The sequence below is a fragment of the Osmerus mordax genome, chromosome 25 (assembly GCF_038355195.1).
Source record: "Osmerus mordax isolate fOsmMor3 chromosome 25, fOsmMor3.pri, whole genome shotgun sequence".
NCBI classification, from domain to species: Eukaryota; Metazoa; Chordata; class Actinopteri; order Osmeriformes; family Osmeridae; genus Osmerus; species Osmerus mordax.
In genome coordinates this window covers 9,446,594-9,464,285 of record NC_090074.1, presented here as the reverse complement: position 1 = coordinate 9,464,285, position 17,692 = coordinate 9,446,594, and the positions used below count along the sequence as shown (strand labels likewise).

General features: G+C 45.6%; 1 protein-coding gene across 1 annotated transcript; it reads left to right on the top strand.

Moving 5' to 3' along the window:
• The first annotated feature begins 1,782 nt into the window (after window positions 1–1,782).
• LOC136933741 (vascular endothelial growth factor C-like) lies at window positions 1,783–16,549 on the top strand. Its single transcript, XM_067229256.1, has 7 exons — window positions 1,783–2,628; window positions 4,972–5,182; window positions 11,983–12,173; window positions 12,495–12,631; window positions 13,010–13,113; window positions 13,266–13,602; window positions 14,745–16,549. The coding sequence occupies exons 1-7, from the start codon at window positions 2,527–2,529 to the stop codon at window positions 14,857–14,859; spliced, it is 1,197 nt and encodes a 398-aa protein (XP_067085357.1). The 5' UTR covers window positions 1,783–2,526; the 3' UTR covers window positions 14,860–16,549.
• Window positions 16,550–17,692: the final 1,143 nt, after the last annotated feature.

The following is a 17,692-nucleotide window of genomic DNA, read 5'->3' as shown; positions in this document are numbered from 1 at the left end:
CTTTTGTGATGTATAGGGGGGATTTGAACCTGCAAGCCTCTTGATCTGCAGTTAAATGCACAACCACTGAGCCCCCCCCCACACACACACACACACACACACCTACCCAACCATTAAGTGAGTTTGTGGGGATGACCGAGGTGGCTCATGGTTGTCATTTGGAAATGTTGTGTGAATCATCTTAGCTTCCCGGTGTGTGGCGTGGTGTTGAAGTGATCTTCTCCTGAACCCAGAGGAATGTGGGTTCTTCTGCAAGTCCCCAGGCTGGAGAGAGAGAGAGGGAGAGAGAGAGAAGGGGTGGAGAAAGAGAGAGAGGGAAAGAGACAGACAGAGAGAGAAAGACAAGGACAGAGAGAGAGAAACAGAGTAAAGAGAATAAGTAGAGGGAGAAATAGAAGAAGAGGGAGAGAAAGAGAAAGAGATGAAGGATGTGGATTTACTGACAGGAGCATTCCTTTCCAACTCCTGTCAGTAAATCCACATCCTGGCAAATTGTCTGTCTTCCCTCCTTCCCCTTGTCTTCTCCCTCCCTCCCTCCCTCCCGCCCTCCCTCCCTCCCTCTCTCTCTCTCTCTCTCTCTCTCTCTCTCTCTCTCTCTCTCTCTCTCTCTCTCTCTCTCTCTCTCTCTCTCTCTCTCTCCCTCCCTCCCTCCCTCCCTCCCTCCCTCCCTCCCTCCCTCCCTCCCTCCCTCCCTCCTCCCTTCATACCTGTCCAGTCGTCATTCCCTCCTACATAATTTTTCCCTACTTCCTTCCGTTCTGTTTCTTCCTTTGCTCTACACACCTGCCCTCCCTCCCTCTTTTCAAGGATCACAGAGTGCATCTCTGGGTTTCAGCAAGCTTCAGCACGTAGTCCAATCAAATCAGATTCACACACATGCATGCATACACACATGCACGCACACACACGCACACACTCTCACAGACAGATATCTGAGATATGTGCCCCCCCCTACCCCCCACTCATTACATCAACACCTCTCAGCTCAACAATGCAGTCTCATGATGAAACACAAACTGAGGCAGGGAAATATTTATCAACCCCCCCACCCCCACCTAAAATAATACTTCCTTACTATTCAACACCGGTGGAGCGCCCTCTAGTGTCTATGGGCAGCCGGTGGACAAACGTGTGTGAATGTCTCTGTGTGCGTGTGTGTGTGTGTGTGTGAGAGGAGCTGTTAGTGAAGTGAGAGAGACAGGCTGCGGAGCATGATGGATCACCTCCATACATCACCATGACACCAGGACACACACACTCGGGAAGGAAACACTAGGGATTCACACACACACACACACACACACAGAGACAAGGTTATAGGCTGAAAGCTGAGGAGTGAAGCTCGAGCAGAACATAACACCCTCCCAGACTAGAACAGAGATAGAGAGAGAGGGGGACAGGGATAGAGGGATAGAGAGAATTTTACTGTGTGTGGCGAACATGCACTTAATCAGCACTTATACACCTATAACTTCACACACACACACATACACACACACAGATCTAAAAGGCAGCAGCTGCTCCTCCCAGAAACACAAAAGGCTTAGCAAGAGGGAGTGAGAGAGAGAGAGAGAGAGAGAGAGAGAGAGAGAGAGAGAGAGAGAGAGAGAGAGAGGAGGAAGAGAGCAGGAGGAGTGCACTCCCAGTGTGCTGTCGCACATCGTGCACACCTCCTCCTCTACTGCTCGTGATAGAACACTGCTCTCTCTCTCTCTCTCTCATTCACTTGTTTCATCTCTCTCTTTCCCTCTCTTAATCTCTCTGTATTCCCCCCCCCCCTTCTTCCGTGTCGGTTAGAGTGTTTCAGCTCCTGTTCTCTCAATCCCGTCTGGGACAGCCAGGAAGATCCTGCCACAGACACAACAAGACAACAAGAAAAATCCAAGACAACTAAACAACTTTTCTGAGACGAAACAAGACAGCAACACCGCAAACATTAAGACAACTAGACAACGCTTCTGAGACACAACGACACAACAACAGCACCGCCTTTCAGACACAGCAAGACAACAAGGCAGTAACAACAACGCTTCTGAGACAACACGACAACTCCAGCGTCCTGCTGTTACCGTTGGATACGAATAGAACGATGATGTCAGATTCTGCGTGAGGAGAAAGAGAGAGAGAGAGAAAGAGAGAGAGAAAGAGAGAGAGAACGAGAGAGAGAACGAGAGAGATTCTTTCTCTCCTGGATAACCATGGTAACTGTGTGTTTGGAGGTCTCTCTCATGGGCTCCTTTTCTCCACGCCGACAGTCTCCACGCCGACAGTCAGTTCCTGGTTAGCGATGACGAGAGGTCAACGGGGGGTCTCGCACTGATCCTTCATCGCCCCTCCCTTGTCTTCCTCCTCCCCCTTCCCACTCCTCCTCGTCTCACCCCTTCTCTCCCTCCTCCCTTCAACTTCTTCTTGTCCCACACCCCCCTCCTCCGCTCCCTCCTCCACCTCTATCCCCCCCCCCTCTTCCTTCCCCTCTCCCCCTCTTCCTCCTCCCCCACCTCCTCTACGTCCTCCTCCTCCATCACCATGTGGACTCTAGTGGTGGTGTGTGTGCTGGGTGTGGTGAGGCAGGTGGAGGGATATGAATCCTACCAGGAGGACTACTACACCAAGGACGTCTTCACTGAGGTGAGTTCACACACACAATCACTTCCTGCTACACGCTTCCTGCCCGAACACTAATTTCCTGCTGTTCACATCTTGCTACAGACTTCCCGTTGTTGCTGTTGACTCAATAAAAATAGCGTTGATTAGTTGATGTTGTAGAGTTGATGTTAAAAACGAATGTAATACTAAGACTAGCACAGATCAAATGAGATTAGCGAGTTGCTTGGAGTCGTGTTTGGAGGCAGGGTGAGTTCCTAGTGACTGGGGGTGTCGAGGAGCAGGCAGACAGACAGGACGTGTATGAACAAGTAGTGTGGATGTTAACCAGCCTTTCTCTGGCCTCACCGGGCCTCTCCTTCACTGTGGAGACGAGATTGAGACTGCCTGTTCCAAAACTATGTATTTGTTTAGCAGACGCTCTAATCGACAAAGAGCAGCATCTCTTGGGATCTCCCTGCAACCTCTGGATCTGTGGCCAAATGCTCCACCACAGTCTGTCCATGTGTGAGAGAAAGGGAGAGAGAGAGGGAGAGACATTGTTTTACACAACCATTACTGGACGTTTGTGAAACAAGGCTGTGAGACAGTGTGTTTTTGTGCTTTTGTGGTGACATGGGGCGTGAGTATATGTGTGTTTCACTAAGAAGGGGAATGTCTTTTTCCTGTGGTCACTGCTAAGGCTAGGGTGTGGTGTGCTTGTGTGTGTGTGTGTGTGTGTGTGTGTGTGTGTGTGTGTGTGTGTGTGTGTGGAACACTGGTGTGTTGCCAGACTTTGAATGAATGAAGTCAATCCCAACTGTTTGTCTTTAAAGTTTCACTGTCAAGAGTTTGGAGAGAGATGTAGAGAGAGAGGGGGGGGGGGTAGAGGGACTGAGGAGGAAGATAAGACTAGGCTAGGCAGCAGTGAGGCTGATATTTCAGCCTATAACATGTGGTGTTGACATAGGAAGTGGATCACAGCTTTGCATCTCCCAGAGGATTCTGGGATATCATGTGGAAGGGCCACACTGCTTACCAATTGGACGGCCATGACCTCACAGGGCAAGACAGATGACCTCATGTCATGTGATAAGGGCCGGGGCCTCATAATGAGGAAGAGAAGGTTCTAGAACGTCTGAGATCACTCCACAGTCTTCCTTCACAGACAATCTCCAGATTTTGCTGATAAAACCAATTTACTTCCAAAGCAACATACAAATAATGCTTAAAGAAAGTACAACAGAAGATCAAGGATCAGGAGTGCATAGTTCTGAGCACCATGTAAGACACAATATCCTGAGTAGACTGGAGGCCAATGCTGCGATGTAGGTGACCTTCAGGCAGGAAGCTGGATGTCTCAGATACACTGCCACTATTGTGTCTCCCATCTTATCTCCTTTGAAAGAAAGGGGAAGGACAGGACAGAAGGGGGGGGGGCAGAGAGAGAAAGAGACAGGGAGATAGACGATTGGAGAGAGAGAGAGAGAGAGAGAGAGAGAGAGAGAGAGAGAGAGAAAGAGAGAGAGAGAGAGAGAGAGAGAGAAAGAGAGGGAGAGAAAGGCAGGGAAAGAAAAGGATAGAGTAGGAGGGTGGGTATTCAGAGTGAAACTTGGCTGGGGTGAATAGAGAGAATTTGATCTGTTGTTGATGACATTGTACAGTTCATTCAGAGGTTCCTAACATTTCCCTGTAGCAAGAATTACCAGCCAGTTGTACTAATCAGGTGTACCAGTCAGGTGTACAGTACCAGTCAGGTGTACCAGTCAGGTGTACCAGTCATATGTACCAGGCAGGTGTATCAGTTAGGTTTACCAGTCAGGTATACAGTACCAGTCAGGTGTACCAGTCAGGTGTACCAGTCAGATGTACCAGTCAGGTGTACCAGGCAGGTGTATCAGTTAGGTTTACCAGTCAGGTATACAGTACCAGTCAGGTGTACCAGTCAGGTGTACCAGTCAGATGTACCAGTCAGGTGTACCAGTCATATGTACCAGTCAGGTGTACCAGGCAGGTGTACCAGTCAGGTGTACCAGTCAGATGTACCAGTCAGGTGTACAGTACTAGTCAGGTATACCAGTCAGGTTTACCAGTCAAGTGTACTGGTCAGGTGCACAGTACTAGTCAGGTGTACCAGTCAGGCGCATGTGTGTGTGTGTCTGTGTACGCAAGTATTCATGTGTCAGCATGTGTACGTGTGTATTCATGTGTCTGTGTGTATGTGTGAGCATGTGTGTGTGTGATGTAAAACACCACTGATAACCTTGACATTCCTGTCCTGCTTGCCACAATTCGCACACACAGATGTGCTTCGCCATCACCGCACAACTTCCTCGCTTCTGTCAGAGTCACAGAGCATGGCTCTGATTAGTCTGTGTTTCTCCCCAGGCGCCTGTGATTGGCGGGAGGCAAAGAAGTTTGGATTCGGCCTCCAGCGTGGACGAGCTGCTTGAACTACTTTACCCAGAATACAGTTTGGTACAGCACTGCCTGCGCAGGAAGTCCCAGCGTGATCACGCCCCCTCGCCTCACGCCGATGATGACCCATGGGGGCTGCCTCGTCATGCTGCCGTCTACCGCCCTGATGGCACCTTCGAAAGTACGCTTACTTTAACATTTATTTCGTTAGTTAGTTCTTATTTATTCTCTGTTATCATATTTTAATAAATTAATAAATTAATTATTTGGTTTATTCTTCATATTCATTAACATCAATTATCCATTCTAAATGAAGGGGGAGGGTTAGCAAGGTGGGAGGTTCAGTGAGGGGGAGACAGGAGGGGGTCAGTTCAGGAAGTTTCTGACTGAGCATGGGGTTCAGTCTCAGGACAGCCCTCCCGTCGCCATGGAGACACTGAGGACCTATCCAGCTGCTCACAGAGGAGAATGAGAGACGTGTTTGTTTTCATAACAGTTGAAGAAGAATGAGAGACATGTTTGTTTTTACAACAGTTAAAGAGGCCCCTCCATGTCTCCATCCCTTCATCTCTCCCCTCTTCTCCCCCCTCTCTCTTCCTCCCTCTACCCTCATTCTCATAACTTACTATTTCTCTCCTCACTCTCATTCTCACGCCTTCTACCTTCTCCTCCTTCTCTCCCCTCCTTCTTCTCTCCCTGCCTCCTTCGTCTTTCACTCTCATAACTCACTCCTTCTCTCCTCTCCTCTCTCTCTCTCTCTCTCTCTCTCTCTCTCTTTCCCACCCTCCTCTCTCATACTCAAAACGTACTTCTCTCCTCGCTCTCACAGCTTAATCCTTCTACCTTCTCCTCCTTCTCTCCCTGCTCTCACTCTCATGACCTTGTCCTCCTCCTCCCTCTCTCTCTCCTCTGCTTTTTCTAGTCTAAACCCATGACGAGGTCTCTGATGACTGGCTCACTCACTACTGCTGGGAAAAGAACATCGAAGATTCATGAAAGGACTTTCACAATGATACTGTAACTCACACCTGATAATGTGGTGGCAGAGAGAAAAGAGGGAAACATGGAGAGCGAGGGGAGGAGAGGAGAGAGAGGAGGAGAGGAGAGGAGAGGGAGCACATTACAACTAGAGAGGGTACAATTTCTGGGGAAATTGTAGGGTGTGCTTGCTTGCGTCGGTTGCACAGGGGTCTGTATATTTTATATAAAAATGCATCGGGCCTACTTATTATTTATAAAGATTACATAGATTTAAAAGCATCTTTTTTTTGCTGCTCATTTACAACTCAAAATATGAGTGAAGTGTATAATGAAATATGATGTCTTCTCATTTCCCCTGCAAGAGGCAGCTGACAGGCTGAATCAAAACGAATACATTTGGCAGACCGGTGTACAAATGGACCTAATCTCTATGACTTAAACGTCCTTTTAAGTTGTCCCTTCTCGTGATATTTTCAGGCATTTAGACTACTCATATTGCATTCATTCATTAATAAAGAACCCCCTTTTAAGATTATTCTACGACTTTACCGGCAGAAGATAGAATCGCGATTCAAACAGTACCATCTGCTAACTGAAAATATGCCCCCAAAAACGTAAATAAGCTTGACATTTATTTAGTGGAAAATAGCTCATTCATAAAAAGCTCAGTGGTAGCGATCATTGTCAGTAACAACTCAAAATGCGATATAGCCCTGTGTGGAGAAGCTGCCCCGGTAAATTCTACTACTACAGTACAGTACTAGACTACTGCTGTGTTCGTCTTGATAGCGATTGCGTTGGTTGAATTGGATTTAACGTTCCGTTGTACGGTTTAGGCTGAAATTAATTATTTTCATGAACAGATTGACAACGTTTAGGCTGTGGCAATGAAGTTCAGGTTAGTAGTCAGATAGTTTCCCTACTGAAAGACTTTTGAGTAAGGGGAGTGCCGAACATGTTCTGTTGCCGTTTGACTTAAACAGCTGAGGAGTTGTTGTTAGCTACTCACACTAGTGTCTCGGGTACAGTAGGCTACAGCGTTGCAGTGAGCTACACTGGTTTGAAACCACAGGTAATGGTAATTTCACCAACAAATCGTTTACTAATGTCAGAATAAATCCTACAACGAAAATGTATATGTGAGGAATGTTTATTTTAACGATTGAAAACAGATACATCATAGACCACTGTAGTATGTGTTGCCCGGGCAACACAGGCTAATGTCATGATGCTAATATGTCAGTGAAATAGTAGACTACTGTTTCCGAAAGTAGATGTACTTCCTTAATAATATCAGCTTATATTGTACATTACACATCACAATTGTGTGTCATATCACAAAGTAAAATGAGTAAATATTTATCACCCTGGCCTCTTTGCTTGTGGCGTTTCTGCAGCTGCCTTGCAGTAAAGCTATAGTTAGCCTAGCTATCCCCCAAGTTAACAGATGCGAAACGAATGTTCTGCCAAAGGTAGTCACGCTTGTTTTCGTGACATTATTGCAGACCGGTGTAAAAATTGACCTAATCTCTATGATTTAAACGTCATTTTAAGTTTTTCTCTTCTCATGATATTTTCAGGCATTTAGCCTACTCATATTGCATTCATTCATGAATAAACAACCCCTTTGAAGATTATTCTACGACGTTACCCGGCAGTAGAAGATGGAATCGCAATTCAAACGGTACCATCTGCTAACTGAAAATATGCCCCCCAAAACGTAAATAAGCTTGACATTTATTTAGTGGAAAATTGCTCATTCATAAAAAGCTCACTGGTAGCGATCATTGTCAGTAACAACGCAAAATGCGATATAGCCCTGTGTTGAGAAGCTGCCCCGGTAAATTGTACTACTACGGTACAGTACTAGGCTACTGCTGTGTTCGTCTTGGTAGCGATTGCGTTGGTTGAATTGGATTTAACGTTCCGTTGTACGGTTTAGGCTGAAATTAATTATTTTCATGAACAGATTGACAACGTTTAGGCTGTGGCAATGAAGTTCAGGTTAGTAGTTAGATAGACTTTTGATTTAAGTAAGGGGAGTGCCGAACATTTTCTGTCTCCGTTTGACTTCCTAAACAGCTGTGTACTGTAGCTAGATGTTTTTGTAGTGTGTCTCGCGTAAGCTACAGCGTTGCAGTGAGCTACACTGGTTTGAAACCACAGGTAATGGTAATTTCACCAACAAATCGTTTTCTAATGTCAGAATAAATCCTACAACGAAAATGTATATGTGAGGAATGTTTATTTTAACGATTGAAAACAGATAACGCTACATCATAGACCACTGTAGTATGTGTTGCCCGGGAAACACAGGCTAATGTCATGATGCTAATACTTCAGTGAAATAGTAGACTACTGTTTCCGAAAGTAGATGTACTTCCTTAATAATATCAGCTTATATTGTACATTACACATCACAATTGTGTGTCATATCACAAAGTAAAATGAGTAAATAGTTATCACCCTGGCCTCTTTTCTTGTGGCGTTTCTGCAGCTGCCTTGCAGTAAAGCTATAGTTAGCCTAGCTATCCCCCAAGTTAACAGATGTGAAACGAATGTTCTGGCAAAGGTAGTCACGCGTGTTTTCGTGACGTTAGTGACGCAGTGACGTTAGTAACGTCAGTGACTGTGGCTAGCAAATTAGCCACCGTTAGCTTCACTTTTCGCCACAAAAACTTAACTTACGCTTAAACCATGCAACGGAACGTAAATTCCAATAGAAGCAACTCAATCGCTACCAAGACGAAACTTTTGACACCTACGTTGTCTATGTAGGCCAAGTATTTACTGAGTTTTAGGGGGGCAAAAAGAAATAAAAATAATAATAATAACTAGAGAGGGTACAATTTCTGGGGAAATTGTAGGGTGTGCTTGCTTGCGTCGGTTGCACAGGGGTCTGTATATTTTATATAAAAATGCATCGGGCCTACTTATTATTTATAAAGATTACATAGATTTAAAAGCATCTTTTTTTTGCTGCTCATTTACAACTCAAAATATGAGTGAAGTGTATAATGAAATATGATGTCTTCTCATTTCCCCTGCAAGAGGCAGCTGACAGGCTGAATCAAAACGAATACATTTGGCAGACCGGTGTACAAATGGACCTAATCTCTATGACTTAAACGTCCTTTTAAGTTGTCCCTTCTCGTGATATTTTCAGGCATTTAGACTACTCATATTGCATTCATTCATTAATAAAGAACCCCCTTTTAAGATTATTCTACGACTTTACCGGCAGAAGATAGAATCGCGATTCAAACAGTACCATCTGCTAACTGAAAATATGCCCCCAAAAACGTAAATAAGCTTGACATTTATTTAGTGGAAAATAGCTCATTCATAAAAAGCTCAGTGGTAGCGATCATTGTCAGTAACAACTCAAAATGCGATATAGCCCTGTGTGGAGAAGCTGCCCCGGTAAATTCTACTACTACAGTACAGTACTAGACTACTGCTGTGTTCGTCTTGATAGCGATTGCGTTGGTTGAATTCGATTAAACGTTCCGTTGTACGGTTTAGGCTGAAATTAATTATTTTCATGAACAGATTGACAAAGTTTAGGCTGTGGCAATGAAGTTCAGGTTAGTAGTCAGATAGTTTCCCTACTGAAAGACTTTTGAGTAAGGGGAGTGCCGAACATGTTCTGTTGCCGTTTGACTTAAACAGCTGAGGAGTTGTTGTTAGCTACTCACACTAGTGTCTCGGGTACAGTAGGCTACAGCGTTGCAGTGAGCTACACTGGTTTGAAACCACAGGTAATGGTAATTTCACCAACAAATCGTTTACTAATGTCAGAATAAATCCTACAACGAAAATGTATATGTGAGGAATGTTTATTTTAACGATTGAAAACAGATACATCATAGACCACTGTAGTATGTGTTGCCCGGGCAACACAGGCTAATGTCATGATGCTAATATGTCAGTGAAATAGTAGACTACTGTTTCCGAAAGTAGATGTACTTCCTTAATAATATCAGCTTATATTGTACATTACACATCACAATTGTGTGTCATATCACAAAGTAAAATGAGTAAATATTTATCACCCTGGCCTCTTTGCTTGTGGCGTTTCTGCAGCTGCCTTGCAGTAAAGCTATAGTTAGCCTAGCTATCCCCCAAGTTAACAGATGCGAAACGAATGTTCTGCCAAAGGTAGTCACGCGTGTTTTCGTGACATTATTGCAGACCGGTGTAAAAATTGACCTAATCTCTATGATTTAAACGTCATTTTAAGTTTTTCTCTTCTCATGATATTTTCAGGCATTTAGCCTACTCATATTGCATTCATTCATGAATAAACAACCCCTTTGAAGATTATTCTACGACGTTACCCGGCAGTAGAAGATGGAATCGCAATTCAAACGGTACCATCTGCTAACTGAAAATATGCCCCCCAAAACGTAAATAAGCTTGACATTTATTTAGTGGAAAATTGCTCATTCATAAAAAGCTCAGTGGTAGCGATCATTGTCAGTAACAACGCAAAATGCGATATAGCCCTGTGTTGAGAAGCTGCCCCGGTAAATTGTACTACTACGGTACAGTACTAGGCTACTGCTGTGTTCGTCTTGGTAGCGATTGCGTTGGTTGAATTGGATTTAACGTTCCGTTGTACGGTTTAGGCTGAAATTAATTATTTTCATGAACAGATTGACAACGTTTAGGCTGTGGCAATGAAGTTCAGGTTAGTAGTTAGATAGACTTTTGATTTAAGTAAGGGGAGTGCCGAACATTTTCTGTCTCCGTTTGACTTCCTAAACAGCTGTGTACTGTAGCTAGATGTTTTTGTAGTGTGTCTCGCGTAAGCTACAGCGTTGCAGTGAGCTACACTGGTTTGAAACCACAGGTAATGGTAATTTCACCAACAAATCGTTTTCTAATGTCAGAATAAATCCTACAACGAAAATGTATATGTGAGGAATGTTTATTTTAACGATTGAAAACAGATAACGCTACATCATAGACCACTGTAGTATGTGTTGCCCGGGAAACACAGGCTAATGTCATGATGCTAATACTTCAGTGAAATAGTAGACTACTGTTTCCGAAAGTAGATGTACTTCCTTAATAATATCAGCTTATATTGTACATTACACATCACAATTGTGTGTCATATCACAAAGTAAAATGAGTAAATAGTTATCACCCTGGCCTCTTTTCTTGTGGCGTTTCTGCAGCTGCCTTGCAGTAAAGCTATAGTTAGCCTAGCTATCCCCCAAGTTAACAGATGTGAAACGAATGTTCTGGCAAAGGTAGTCACGCGTGTTTTCGTGACATTAGTGACGCAGTGACGTTAGTAACGTCAGTGACTGTGGCTAGCAAATTAGCCACCGTTAGCTTCACTTTTCGCCACAAAAACTTAACTTACGCTTAAACCATGCAACGGAACGTAAATTCCAATAGAAGCAACTCAATCGCTACCAAGACGAAACTTTTGACACCTACGTTGTCTATGTAGGCCAAGTATTTACTGAGTTTTAGGGGGGCAAAAAGAAATAAAAATAATAATAATAATATATATGTGAGAGAACAAAGGTTGTGCTCTCGCCGAAGGCTTGAGCACACCCAATAATATATATGTGAGAGAACAAAGGTTGTGCTCTCGCCGAATGCTTGAGCACACCCAATGAGAAAGATGAGAGAACGAGAGGGAGTGAGGGGAGGAAAAAGAGAGGGAGGAGTGGAAAGAGAGGAGGAAGGGAGACACACTGGGATTCCAGGCCATTATGTAGGATTTGTCACCAGAATATCCGTGTTGTGATGACGCCTTTGTCTCAGTCTTGATTATGTTCAACCTCCGTAAGTGATTGGTCATGCCCAGTCATGTTTGGCATATCAGAACGTCATTCCTATAAATGTGTGGCTTGTATCCCTTTCCTGGGAACTGCTTTACATAAGCTCCTTTCGTTGAGGGGATGTAGGAGGGGGCGAGGAATGGATGAGACTGGGTTTGTTCATGTGTGTGTGCCTGCGTGTGTGTGTGTGTCCCAGTCATCCTGGAGGAGATGCAGAGGACAGCGTGCCGGCCCAGGGAGGTGTGTGTGGAGGTGAATAAGGAGTACCCTGAGAACACTAGCCACTTCTACCTGCCGCGCTGTGTGGCCCTGCTGAGGTGTGGAGGCTGCTGCAACCATGAGGCCCTGTACTGCACCAACACCTCACACACACATGCCAACAAGACGGTGAGACACACACACACACTACTGCACCAACACCTCACACAACAAGATGAAGTTTGGTGGTGTTTATCCGGGTGTAGTCCTGGTTGTAATCCAGCTTGTAATGCAAAATGTAATCCAGGTTGTAATGCGAGATGTAATCCGGGTTGTATTGCGAGATGTAATCCAGGTTGTAATCCAGGTTGTAATTCAGGGTGAAATTCAGGGTTTAATTCAGGGTGAAATTCAGGGTGTAATTCAGGGTGTAATTCAGGGTGTAATTCAGGGTGTAATTCAGGGTGTAATTCAGGGTGTAATTCAGGGTGTAATTCCTCCTCTGACCAGCTGCTGGAGGTGTCTTCCCCCAAGATGGAGCGCTCTGTGGTCACCCTCTCCTTTATCAACCACACTTCCTGTGAGTGTCTTCCCAAGAGGCCGCTGCACTCCATCATCAGGAGGGCCGCAGCAGAACACCTCGCCCTGTGAGTGAGTCACCTCTGACCTTTAACACTGACCCTAACCTTTAACACAGTCTAATCTAGAGCCTTTGACTTTTAACTTTTAACCTTCACTGTGACCCTGAGCCTAAACCTCAATCTTTCATTTGTTTCATTTAACTAAAATTTTACATTACGTTTCACATTTTATCCATTAGCAGACAGTTTTATCCAAAGCAACATAACATAACAACATATTTTACTGACCTTGACTGTGGCCATGATCCTAACCCATAAATGTAACCCTAACAATGACCTCAACCTAGTAGTATGACCTTGACCTTCACTCTTACATGCATCTGTGTGTGTGTGTGTGTGTGTGCCGTGTGTGTGTGTGTACGTGTGTGTGTGCTCCCTATCCAGGTGCTCTCCTCCAGATGTGCCCTGTGCTCCAGGTCTGCTATGGGACCCAGGCAGCTGTATGTGTGTGTCCTCCGACGCCAGTCCCTTCTCCCCCCAGGAACTGGGTACAAACCCCCTCGATTACACACAAAATCACTGTTTTACTCCTAGATTACGCAGCCTCTACTCATACTGCTCTAGTCCCAGATTACACACCATTTCTTCTCTCTAGTCCTGAACTTTAACCCCTGACCCCTGTCTACGTTGTTTCATTCAGACTCCCTGGACTCTGCCCTCCTGGTTCTCTGCGGCCCCAACAAGGTCCTGGACGAGGGCAGCTGTGAATGCGTGTGCCGTAACGGGCTGACGGAGGCCAGCTGTGTGTCCGGCTGGAGGCTTGACCAGGACAGCTGCGAGTGCCAGTGCGAAGGCCAGCCAGCCCAGGGCACCTGCCCCCCAAACCAGCGCTGGGACCCCCAGCTGTGTGGGTGCGTGTGCAGGGCAGCGTGCCCTCCTCGCCAGCCCCTCAACCCGGAGACGTGCCTGTGCCAGTGCAGGGAGAACCCCCAGACCTGCCTACTGCAGGGCAAGAAGTTCAACCCCAACTCCTGCAGGTTAGCGCTTGCTCTCTTCTTCGGTTTACATTGTTACCGTTCAGAACCGTTTCTAATCCCAGAGGAACATACACACACTCTAGAAACACACACACACTCTATTAACAAACACACTTTAGTAACACACATAAGCTCAAGGCACTCACACACACAGACTCACACTTTAATAAAACACACATCCACTTGAATCCCTGATGGTATTAACAGGTGTAAAGTCAGTGGAGCAAAATCGAACTAAATGGAAATGGAAGGTTTTAGACTAAACCCCCCTTGTTTTATGTAACACAACTCAAGCCCTCCAGCCAGGCAGATCAGGGGTGTTCACATGCTGAGAAGAGCTCTTGAGGAAACATCTTCTGCAGCTCTATCTCAGTTCACACACTCTCAACATGCTGACCATTCCACCATCCCAGTGAACCGCGAGTACCCCCTCCCTCATAAGGATATCCCTTTTCCTCCCGGCACACATTCCCACGCTTGGTACAACATTCCCAGCTCTGGGACAGTCTGGGGGAAAGGTCAACTGGACTCGGGGTGAAAGGTCAGCTGGTCTCTGGGTGCTGTCCCGTTTTCCTCGTCACTGCACATGTGCCAGACTCTCCTGTTCATCAAGTTAGCGTGAGAATCCACTTCTTGTTTCTTCCCCAGCACGAGCCCAGAGACAGGAACACCGCACCTGCTGCCGTGGTTACGGTAACGGAGAAAACAGATTGACCCAGGGGAGACAGGAAGAAAGAGAGAGAAAGAAAGGGGGAGAGAGCGGAAGGGAAGGAGAGAGAGAAGAAGTGAGAGGTAGTAGGGAGGGAGAGAAGGAGGCAGAGAGAGAGAGAGGTAGAGACAAACAAGATAAATATGTTTATGATCTCATGTAGAGGAAAGGAAAGGTATTTCTTATACACCCATGCATGTATGGTACACACACGATACTGCTATACTTTATGGTTTGTTTGGTAACCTCTCTTTTTCTTTCTCTCTCTTCTCTCCTGTGTTTCTCCCCGCTCTGCCTTTTTCTTTCTCCTCTCTCCTCTTCTCTCTCCCCTTTCTTTCTCCTCTGTCCTCTCTCTCCTTGCTCTCTCCTCTTTCTTGTCATTCCACCTCTCTCTTTTCTCCCCTCCTCCCCCCCCTTTCCTCTCCTCCTCCAGCTGTTACAGACTGCCATGCAGGAAGCCCCATCGTTCCTGCCAGTCTGGTTTCTACTACAGCCAGTATGTCTGCCAGTGCATTCCCAGCTACATGAGGGAACACCAGTGGAATTGACCTCTGCCCTCTGAGCTGACCTCTTCTAGACCAGCTGATCCATTACTGGACCAGTACCATCAGAACTATACTGGACCAGTACCATCAAGACTATTCTGAACCAGCTCAACTATACTGAACCAATAGAACTATACTGAACCAGTAGAACTATACTGGACCAGTACCATCAAGACTATTCTGGACCAGCTCAACTATACTGAACCAATAGAACTATACTGAACCAGCAGAACTATACTGGACCAGTACCATCAAGACTATTCTGAACCAGCTCAACTATACTGAATCAATAGAACTATACTGAACCAGTAGAACTATACTGGACCAGTACCATCAAGACTATTCTGAACCAACTCAACTATACTGAACCAATAGAACTATACTGAACCAGTAGAACTATACTGGACCAGTACCATCAGAACTAGACTCAACCAGCTCAACTATACTGGACCAGTACCATCATAACTATACTGGACTATCTCAACTATACTAGACCAGTACCATCAGGACTATACTGAACCAGCTCAACTATTCTGAACCAGTAGAACTATACTGGACCAGTACCATCAGGACTATACTGAACCAGCTCAACTATACTGGACCAGTACCATCAGGACTATACTGGACCAGCTGAACTATACTGGACCGGTACCATTAGAGCTATACTGAACCAGTAGAACCATTCTGGACCAGTCCCAGTACCAGCTGAACTATTCTGCACCAGTACCAGTAGAACAATACTGGACCATCCAAACTATACTAGCTCAACTAACGGGACCAGTAGAACTATAATAGACCAGTAGAACTATATTGGACCAGCATCCGCTATGTAAGGTTAGAAACCAGCAGACAGTGATGTGGACTAAGCGGGACCAGACCCAGGCTGGACGTGTGTGGAGGGACTGGTTTATATACTGGAAGAACAGGGGAGATTGTCACCTCCCCAAACTGAATGGTGTTCCAGGTGGTATTCTGATCCCAGAGGGTGACATGGATAATCTGCTAAAGACTTCCCTTAGTCACGGACCTCGTGTGTTTTTGGCAGTAAGAAAATATAGACTGTTCAAACACACTATAGCTATGTTCTTTTACGAAATAAGTTAAATGAGCACGTGTTGACTCCTTCAGGAAATACATTAATTCATGCAATCATTCAGACATTGTCATTAATTCAGTCATACATTCTCTCAGAATGAAGAATGAAACCAGTTTAAAGAGCTGATGTCATTGAAGATTCATATTTATTACATCTGATGAGGTAATGGAGAGAAAAATCTCAGAGAGGAGAGGAGACGAGAGAAAAGAGAGGGGAGGAGGAAGGGAGAGAATGAAAGTGATAGAAATTCTACAACCAGTGACCTGACTATGTGTAAATGTCTGCCTTGTCTGTCCAACAGATAGCTGTAGATAGAGTTTGTTTATATGGGTTTAAATCTTATATTCTTATAATAATATTGGTCATTGTATTTAAAATAAGTATTGACACAAACAGATGACTGGCTTTTATTTGCTTCATTTGTAAATTAGTTGATGAATGTTTACTTGTACAGTGTGAGAAACAGACACACACTCTTGCTCAAAGGAGATGTGTGTGAGGGTAAGACATTCACAAAAGAGAGCCATTTGGAAACACACACACACACACTTGCAGGGGAATTAGATCTCCCGGTCTCAGATTCCTCTCCATGTGAGTTTGGAACAATAAACAGTCTTAATCTGGGACAGATCACAGGTGGCTTGGTCTGTTTACGTCTGGGGGTGGGGGGTTGGTGGGGGGGGGGGGGGGGGGGGGGTTGGTGGGTCTGAGGCGAAGGGAGGGTTGGGGGAGGTATGTGGGGCAGAAAGGCCCACACGTTCCTGGAAGGCGTCAAGCAGGAATTCTCCGAACAGAAAACATCCGATGTGACAGCCAATCGTTTGTCGTCGTAGTTGTCGGGAAAATACCGAACCCAGGTGTGGGCTGGGCCGTATGTTCACACATACTCTTCCAATGATACACACACACTCTCACCGCACACACACCCCGCCACGCCCCCTACCACTTGCACACACACACTCACCGCTGCCCCCCTGCCACACACCCACCCTTGGGTAAGCTACAAGTGTGTGCATGTCATGTTTATGTGTTGTAATCCTTGACAGGGAGCATTCCTCCCAAAACCCACCTCTTCACTTCCTGCTGTGGGCAAACATGCAACAATGAGAGAGAACCCTCACACCTGCTCTCACCCTGTATATCTGTCCATCTGTCTGTCTGCTAGTCCGTCTGTCTGTTTGCCTTTTTCTGTCTAATTGACTCTTTGCATCTCTATGGCTGTGTCTACTACTGAGCACTTGTGCACTTCGAGCACTGACTTTCAGCGCTTAGGGCGCTTACACTGACAGAACCAGCAGGATTCAGGGCACTGAAAGTACCCGGATGGCGCACTGCAAACGGTCAAAAAATGCAGTGTGATGGACACTACTCGCCCTAAACGGGCGCCATATTGGCTACGTAGCGGAAGAGGAGGAGCCCTTTCGGCAGCTTTTCATTTCATTTCTAAAATAATGGCGGACGAAATGACTCGCGAGCAGATTTGAGTCCGTCACTTCCGTCTTAGATTCGCGGGTGCCGTGAGCAGATTTGCGTCCGTCACTTCTGCCAAGTGGTTAACGTAAGTGTTCCATTTGAGACAGCACTAATCAGCGACGGAGAGCACTACAGATGTAAGTGCAGTGTATTGCAGTGCACTGTATTACAGTGGACTTCGTAAAGTGTTCGGTAATAGACACATCCTATCTGACTGTCTGTCTGTTTGACTCTCTCTGACTCTTTCTATCTATCTCTCTCCCCCCC

Coding starts and splice junctions, on each gene's coding strand:
- LOC136933741 (XM_067229256.1), top strand. CDS start 2,527: ATGTGGACTCTAGTGGTGGTGTGTGTGCTGGGTGTGGTGAGGCAGGTG. Junction 2,629..4,971: donor CCAAGGACGTCTTCACTGAG/GTGAGTTCACAC, acceptor GTTTCTCCCCAG/GCGCCTGTGATTGGCGGGAG. Junction 13,114..13,265: donor CTTCTCCCCCCAGGAACTGG/GTACAAACCCCC, acceptor TGTTTCATTCAG/ACTCCCTGGACTCTGCCCTC.